This window comes from Capra hircus, chromosome 6 (assembly GCF_001704415.2).
Source record: "Capra hircus breed San Clemente chromosome 6, ASM170441v1, whole genome shotgun sequence".
Classification (NCBI taxonomy): Eukaryota; Metazoa; Chordata; class Mammalia; order Artiodactyla; family Bovidae; genus Capra; species Capra hircus.
In genome coordinates, this window is record NC_030813.1 from 86,818,299 (window position 1) to 86,827,427 (window position 9,129).

The window sequence follows — 9,129 nt, forward strand, 5'->3', positions numbered from 1 at the left end:
ATGTTATACTGTCTGCTTCCGTGCCTTAGTTTAGGCAGAACATGATTACTTGAGGTTTCAGTAGTTTGGGAGAGGATTTCTCTCACCAGAAAGTTTAGTTTTATCTTACTATATAATGTTAAAGTACCCTGTATCTCCCAATGCCTAGCAAATAGTAAGAAATTGGTATGTGGTAATTACCACATCTGAGCCTCATTACATCTGAGGACACTGATGGTTTTAAAGGTGGGTATGTTGGTTATACAGTATCACCTGTTTGGGTGAGAGTGGCCCCTGCCCTGGGCCTCACAATTTAGAAGTTTTACCCTGGCCCTTCTCCACCTTACTCCTCGCCACAGAGTGAGAAATCCACAGGGCCAAGAACATACCTGCATAGGTCCTTTCTGGTATGTGCTTGGGTACCTGAGATTCAGAATTCCCTGCCCACACGGTCCCAAGTGTATTTCCAGGATCTGCATGGATCTTTTCTGTTGGTCCATTGTTTTAAGGAAAGGTCATGTCTCTTAGGTGTATATCTCTAAACCTGAATACCCATATTATAGCTGTTCAAGAGTATGTGGACATTGCCTTTATAAGCCAGTCAGGGTGTCCACATTCCTGCACGTGAGACCCTTTGAAGTTCAGGATGGGGCTGGGGTTTGGTAGATCAGGGAGGTTTGCTGAGGGCCAAGGACTGGCTTCCTCATGTGTAGACTCTTGAGGAGTCTTTTTAAAATTCTAAATTTGAATTTGCCTTCCTAGCTACTATGAAGGTGTATTTGTCAAGGAAGGAGAATCAAACATATATAAAAATATATTAGCTTAATATAAAATATAATAACTTAGTCATGTGATATAATATCCATTTGTGTTCTTGGTTCACACCCCACAAATCTTAGTGGTAGACTTGCTATTAAATGCCCCTTAATGTTTCTTCTCAGTACTTACTGTAGTGGTTGGCTCATGGTGAGTGCTAATAAATGAGTGAAATTGAGAGCTCAGAATGCCCCATTGTGGCAGAAGATCAGAAATATTGACAACCTTTATGTTTTAACCTTATAATTTGTAAGCTATTTTTATAGGGGAAAGCTATTCAGAATTGAATTTCAGAATGACAGTGATAGAACTTCTAAAGAAGCACAAATTAAATCCAGGCTTTCTTATTTGTTCTTAATAGAATTTTATTGCTTATCATCTGTGGACTCTGCATTATTCATGTCATTCTCATACTGTATCCTACGTAGCTTGCAGATATGTTAGTTAATAACATAAACTAAATCTTTTATTCTTCATATAATGCTGAAATTTGCCTGAGAATTTTTTTGGTCCCTGCTTGATTGGATATATCTAAATGGTGTCCCAATTATTCATCCTAACAGAGCAGCAAGTCTCATTTATTGTTTACTTTGTGCCAGGGGTTACATGAAGTGGTTCACACAGTATCACATTTAGTCCCCGCAGCAATCTTATGAGATGTGTGTGTGTGTGTGTGTGTGTGTTAGTTACTCAGTCGTGTCCAACTGTTTGCAACTCCACGAACTGTAGCTGGCCAGGCTTCTGTGTGTGTGTGTGTGTGTCTGTGTGTTAGTCGCTCAGTCGTGTTCAACTGTTTGCAGTTCCACAAACTGTAGCCGGCCAGGCTTCCCTGTCCATGAAATTCTCCAGGCAAGAATACTGGAGTACATTGCCATTCTCTTCTCCAGAATCTTAAGAGATAATTTATCCTAATATTAGTAGAAATGTAAAATGCCAGAAGTGGTTAAGGGATTTGCCTAAGATGCAAGAGGTAGAGAATAGGAAAAAAGACTTGCATTTACTTTAAAAGCTAATTCCCAACAAATGTTAATGGAAATCTATTTTGGAATGAGATGTAAATAATATGTTCTTGCTCTTTCTTCTGCCTTTGTCGGCACATAGGAATTCAACCTAATTGATAGAAGAGAACTTGCACCACTCCAGGAACTGATTGAAAAACTCACCTCAAAGGACAGATAAAAGGATGGGGACCTATGCAAATTATTCCTCAAATGAAGCTGTGTGGCATGTATTTGAATTTTGTTGTATTTTATTTTTATCTTGGTTGTTTTTATCTTACGCTTGGAGGGCTTATTTGGGTTCCTTTTTCTTTAATCTGAATAAATGAAACCATATACTATTGCTAGAGGAAGCCAAGAACCACTGTCTATACATTTGATAGGGGTAAATTTTGTCTTAGTGGCATATAGTATTTTTTTTAAACTTGGAGAATTTTTAATAATATTATATGTTGAAAGAAAATGCTTACTGATTAGACTGCTCATGGATGGGTGTTCTCCTTGTGTAAATTGTGGCTGATTTTTGAAGTCCCCAAAAGACGTTTTTAAGTGCCTTGGCAGGCTCACTTCTGAGGTGCAAAGCACAGACATAGAATTGAACAGGGCTTGAAACAATATTAGGATTTCTACCCAGGGCACTTACTGATGCATGTTTTAAAATATTGATAAAAGCCATAGTTTACCTAAATTGATGATCTCCAACTTTTACTACATTAGAGAAACACAATTTGTAAAGGTGTATGTGTAAGGCATAAAAAATTAGTATTTCTTAATTATTTTTGATATTGATAGTAATTCTGTTCAACGGATGCTTAAAGTTCTACAAGCAAGTCTTTTCCATCTCTTGATATCTGTGATATTGAAACTTGAAGATGTTGAAATGTAATAGCTGTTACATTTTGGCTTCTTTATACACTTTAACTGCACTGTAGGTGTAAAAATTCAGGTTATATATAGGTTTGCGATCTTCAGAGGTGATGCTGAACTGTGAGGTTTCTTAGCAATTGCCAAATGAGCCATAAGTCTGCAAAATCCCTTTCTGCTTTGAAGAGGACTGGAGTGTGTGGTTTTGGGGGACAAGGGTGGGGTTAGTTTGAATGGGGCGTTATAGATGGGATTAAGTATGGGGAGTCAAGTTCAAGAAAGTCCTTTCTCAGAACCCTTGACTAGAATGGCATGAAGATTTTAATCAATATCTTGTAAACAAAGTCTTAGAGACTTCCTTTTAGGAATCAACTTCCATGTGAAGTTAAAAATAAATTACTAATTTTAGATACAGGCATGCACATGGATTGTAAGGACTCTGTGGGAAAATTGATCACTTTACAGCATTTCCATTCAGTGAATGGAGCTGGTGTCTTATCATTTTAAAATGATACAGTACCTTCTTTGCTTGTTGTAGGCCCAAGTGTTCTGACTTCTGATTTTTCCACTGTGAAAGGAAGTCTTTCTTTGCAGTGATATCAGATAATGAAAGTGTTAAATGAGTACTTACTAACTTTTACCTTTTTTTTTTGCCATGACTTTCTAGTGAACTATTCCCATAAATTAAAAATTCAGAAACTTAGTTTTTAAATTAAATATTAACATTTTTCACTTCAGTTTTATTCTTGCAAAATATCCTCTTAGACTTTCAGTTTTAATTTTGTCATTTCTGGTAAAACTATTTCCTTCAGTTCGAAATATATACCCTTTCCCTTGTAGACTAGAAATCTTGCTCTGAAATTGTATAGACTTAAAACACTTAATAGAAAAGAATGTAAAATGAAATCAGTTTGGTTTTGCCATTAACAAATCGAATAGTGATACAATTTAATGCCATTGCAATTATGATCACTAGGAACTTTTTCTCCCATTTTATTTCTAGCAATCAGTCTCCACGTACCAACATGGAATTAACAGGAGAAACTGACAGAGGCAAATATATTGGACATTCATTGGTAATACCCATTTGTAAACTGCAGTGAGAACTTCTGATGTCCTTAAAACAAATATTTTAGTATCCAGATATACAACATCAGCCACTATGGGTTGATTCAGAAGTAAAATTTGACATCCAGTGATTTGGGTCCTATCCATTTAGGAAAATGAAGCACATGATTATTCAAATTGTCTTCCATACTGCATTTGACTTCGTATCAACCTGATAATAAAGGGGTTGCAGTAGCCAAGTGTAGAGAGAAAAGTGAAACATTTGTTTTGCTCATTTAAGCCTTACACAGTACTGTACAAATGTTATTATAAATTAATGTTTAGTAGCAGGACTGACTTTTCCACTCTAGGTAGATAGGAGTTTCTTGTCACTGTGCCAGAATCTCAGGTGCCTGCTTCTGAGTATTCCTTGAAAAAGAGGTATTGGGAAGTAAGGACATATGTATGTGTATATATGGTAACAAAGTAGAGACATTCTCCCAGGGAGAGGCCTGGCAGTGGACATGGCGTTAACATGGTTGCATGTAGGCAAACAACAGAGCATGTGCGAAATAACTGATTTTATTAAAAGTTGCTTTGATTCAGTTGGTTCCCATGAGCATTAGTAAGTTGCCCTTTATAAAATAAGGATCGCATCTTGTTTTGCAACAGAGTTTGCTTACAAATGTCTATTGGATTCTTTAAGACTCTTAATTTATAAATAACCAGGATAATGATCCCCCCCCCCGTCCCACCCTTTTTACAGAGATACAAAGCAGAAGTTGGTTTTTTCATATGCTGATGAAAGCATGAAATATAAAGTAATAAGTTTACATAGTGTTACTGTCATAATGCTTTGGTTAAATGTTGATATAAAGCAAGTTTTAGGAATTCTTTTAAATGATGGAGTAATGGTGGAAAGAAATTAGTAACAGAAAGAGTGAAAATCTTTTCATTAGCTGTAGGTGGTGCTACTGGCTTTTATTTGCTGGCTTGATTATTCTGTTTCCCACGAAAACCATGGCATTAGGCTGCAATAAAACAGTAAGTATGTGTTAGCTGGTAGAGGCTTTGGAGGTCAGTTTACCTTAAATTGAAAGATTTTAGATAGCTGTTTCTTCCTACCTTTGCTTGTTATTTGTAAATGCGAAATGGTCAGCATAAAACTAGATGGGAGAAGAAATGTTTAGAGTGTAATAAATATGTCTCAGACTGAGTTACCGCCTGGCTTATCAGGAAAGAAAGCACTACAATCTCTTACATTCAGGAATTACAGATAATGTGCATATTTATATTTTACATGTAATCACCATACTCCATTTTATGTATAGTATTTTCCTTGCTTAGGGGAAAATAGCACAGTAACAGATTTCTTTTATACCTTTGTCTTCACCCTCTCTGAGAGAGGTTTCAATAACCACTGAAATGGTAAGATATGGGAGATACAATTGTTAGTCTGTAGGATTTCCTTTTGAAATAAATATGCCACACCTTAAACAGTGAAGTGAGAGTTGATCTTCGGGGTGGTTTCTTTGGGAGCATCTGTACACCTGTTCCTACAGTCCAGCTACACTGTAGAGGTGTAATCACTTTCAGAGATGCCTTGAGAGTTGGTGTGTAACTATACAAGAAAATCCATTTCATCATTTTAGTTGCACCAAAAACTTTTCTGGAAGCTTAATATGACCTATCTCATTTACCAAAACGACTCTGCTTTGGCTCTTTTCTTAGAACTAAACTATTAAGGAAGTTCAAAAGAATATGCCATAGGATCTGAATTACAGAAGAGAATGTTTTGAGTATTGATTTGTAGCATCATTTGATAAAAAACATAATGTCTTCATGTCACTATTTTGAGGTAGGCAATATCATTTGGATGTATATGTTTTATTTTTTAAAATTTAGTTTATCTTACAGTTAAATATAATAACTTTAAAAAAGAAGGATCCAATATTTAAGATAGAAGTAACTTAAGAAAATAACAACCTTTACCTCTATCCTTTTTTAAAAAAAACTTATTTTCATGCAAATGAACAATTTAAATTTCAAGGCTGGAGAAATTGGAACACATTTTATATATTAATTATGCTGAATTTAAGTGTGTATCATAAAAAATTTCAAACTGTATAATCATTTCATGTCATTTATAACTTTAACATTTTATTGTCTTTTTAAAAGATACAATCAAGAAGTATATTTGAAAATGTCACTGCATACCAAGAGGAAAGCTTATTTTGAAACAAATCTGGGACATTAAAAAATATACCAATTCCTAGAAACACTATTTTAGATCTCTACTTTAAGAACCACTCCTAAAATGATTTAAATATCAGCATAATGTCATAGTATTCAGTTTCACATAGGAATTACTGTTGTTCAGCTATCAGTGTAATGGTGTATGAGAAAACTGTTTAGAGGTAAAGTTATTTCATGATTTAATGGAAAATGATTTTATAATAACAATTCTGATTGCAGACAATTTGAATTTTTGAGGCTCTCCTCATGGGCTAATCATAGAGAAAAAAATCATTTTGAAGCTATAAAACTGTGTTTCTGTGTCTGCCATACTTAAATTTTGACAAAAGAGAAAATACAGATTAAAATACTGAGTACTGTCAGTTTTGCAAGTGTGACACATTTTCTGCATATAATACTACACAATGGAAAAATTTGGATTAAATCCTCAAAGATAGTGAAATCACTGGCCTTTCCAAAGTGTGTGTTTACTTATCATCTCCTTCTCTTTGGAGGTAAATTATTTCCTTATGGCTGTTGACTTTCCCTATCTTTTTCCCTCCCCATCTTGCAGCACACACTCACATGGACAAAAAACAAAACATTGATTATATAGGTCCTCACTATTGGTGATTCTAAAGTAATTGCTGTCACTTGATAGGTTGCGGCTGAAGTGTTGGACAATAAAACTTAAAGAAGCATTTTTGGTTTGTTTTGGTTGACAACTTTCTTTAAACTGTGTCACTGAAACTGATATTATTAGTTATATACATTTAAAATTTTATTAGTATTTAATGTCTGTTATAAATTCTTTTATGTGTGGTTATTTCTTACAGGTTTGCACGTTTTAATTTTTATTTTGTTTACTTAATTGTGCAAGGTGTAAAATAGATTCGCACATTTTCATTTTAAGAACACTTGTCTCCCTGAATTGTTCTGCAGAGATAAATATTTTTAGGGAAAATAGTTTTTTACAGCCACTAAATTGTATTTGTTATTTTTGTACATGCATTGTTAGGGTGGTAAGGGCACTAATCTTGTAAGGAAAAACTTTTGTCTTATTTGAATGTTTCATATACATTATTACTTACAATTACGTAGGAACAGCATCATGAAATACAATAAATATAAGAACACTTGAAGTTTTAATAAAATCATTGCTATCAAACAGGGCAAAACCAGAAGAATACTACCAGTGCCATAAATGGAAGCGTGTGGTAGCATACACACTGTGCAAGTGTGGTAGAGAATGAGTAAGGCAGGATCCTGCTCTCATGGAGATGGACAGTTTCTCTATATTAAAGTAGCTGTCTAACACATGAAATGCAATATGGGTGCTGTATTGTAAACTGTGCCAAGATTACTCAAATTGTAGTTACTGTTGATCAAACTTTAAACTATTTCATAATTTTTGTTTTAAGAGGGGATACTGAGGGAATTCTCTGGCAGTCAAGTGGTTAATGCCTGGGGTTTTCACTGCCTGGGCCTGGGTTCGATCCCTGGTTGGGGAACTAAGATCCTGCAAGCCATATGATGTGGCAAAAAAAATAAGAGGGTACTGAATGTCAGAAAATCTGCAATATGTTTTGAGAGATGTAAATAAAGTATACAGACTTACATGTGATGGGATTGGAACTATTTAATTTCTAGTTTTTGTTTGTTTGTTTTAAGGAAGAAACTGAATGTTTATTTAAAAAATAATAAATAGTTATGTTTGGCCATGAATCCTAACTTTGCATTACTGTTCATTTTTGCTATAGGTATTCCCACATTGTATACATTCCCAGAGAAATATTGAAGGTCTATGAAATATGTTGAACATTTTTAGGCCTTATTTTTTATAATGTTCACAACAACCCTGGAACTTAGTATCTCAATATTTTTTATACTAGAAAGCTAAAGCTTAGAAACTGTAAAGTCACTGATGAGAACTAGGGTTAAAAAACCTAAATATGCTTGACCTTGGGGCCATTGCTTTTTGTTTAAGTATACTATTACTATGAGAATAGTTAGCAAAATAATTGTTGACTTTTCCAATAAGCCAAGATTTTATCTTAATATTTTGTCTTCATTGTAGACCATTAAAGGGCTTCCCTGGTAGCTCAGCTAGTAAAGAATCCCCCTGCAATGCAGGAGACCCTAGTTCGACTCCTGGATTGGGAAGATCCCCTGGAGAAGGGATAGGTTACCCACTCCCGTATTCTTGGACTTCCCTGGTGGCTCAGATGATAAAGAATCTGCCTACAATGTGGGAGATTTGGGTTGTGGATAGGAGAAATTTATAAGCAAGTTTACTATGTTGATAAACATCCTTTTACAGAAGTTGCTGGGTGGGTATACACAAATGCATGGGTTGTGTAACCACTTAATATTTTCTGCCTAAATATATTCTCATTTTCTCAGTTGGATAAACCTGTATGCTCTCAGGAGACCCTGTCTCATTCTTTAGTTATACCAGCATTCCTGCAGGAGAAAAGGAATTCCTAAGTTGAAGGAGTAGAAAAATTTCTGGCAGGAGTTAAGATGTTCCTGGTTGAGTGCTCTAATACCCTGTATTTTATCTGTAATTCCCAAATCTGAAAAGCTCAAAAACAAAGTATTTTGTGCAGTTTACTGCAAACTGTACCTGTTATGAGGTTAACAGTCTTTATTTCACTGTGAAAACTGATGTTTCACTGCAAAATGTTAGTGTATTTAACACTTCCGCAGGAGGGTGAGGAATGGTTACATAATATATGTAATATGTGACTCTTTCTTTTCTAAATTCCAAAACTGTAAAAATTCTGAAACTGAATTGACAACAAGCTTTTCACATAAGACACTGTGGACAAAAATCAGGGAGTACTTTTAAGAATTTTTTTTTTTAGTCTCTTATGTTAGCCTTTTGTTATGGAGGAGATAATGAACTTGATGTCAGAGTTTCGTGTTTAATATTTCAGTTGCTGCACTAGAGTGGTTTTTGTTTGTATATATATATAAACTAATAATATATAATATACTATATATATATATTAGTTTCATTTTGTTTTGGTGGAGGAAGAAACACATTTAAAGATTCCTTCAGTTCAGTCGCCCAGTTGTGTCCGAATCTGTGACCCCATGGACTGCAGCACGCCAGGCCTCCCTGTCCATCGCCAGCTCCTAGAGTTTACTCAAACTCATGTCCATTGAGCTGGTGATGCCATCCAAC

At 35.0% G+C, this 9,129-nt stretch overlaps 1 protein-coding gene across 6 annotated transcripts in view; it reads left to right on the forward strand.

The window, feature by feature from the left end:
• The window catches only part of MOB1B (MOB kinase activator 1B), a 92,931-nt gene extending 85,261 nt beyond the window's left edge, over positions 1–7,670 (forward strand). For 5 of the 6 annotated variants that reach the window (XM_018049555.1, XM_018049554.1, XM_018049553.1 and 2 more), the window contains one exon: positions 1,897–7,670. In XM_018049555.1, the coding sequence (XP_017905044.1) occupies positions 1,897–1,974 (78 nt within the window). In that variant the 3' untranslated portion in view covers positions 1,975–7,670. The remainder of the gene's footprint in view (positions 1–1,896) is intronic. The other variant, XM_018049552.1, reaches the window with a different exon arrangement.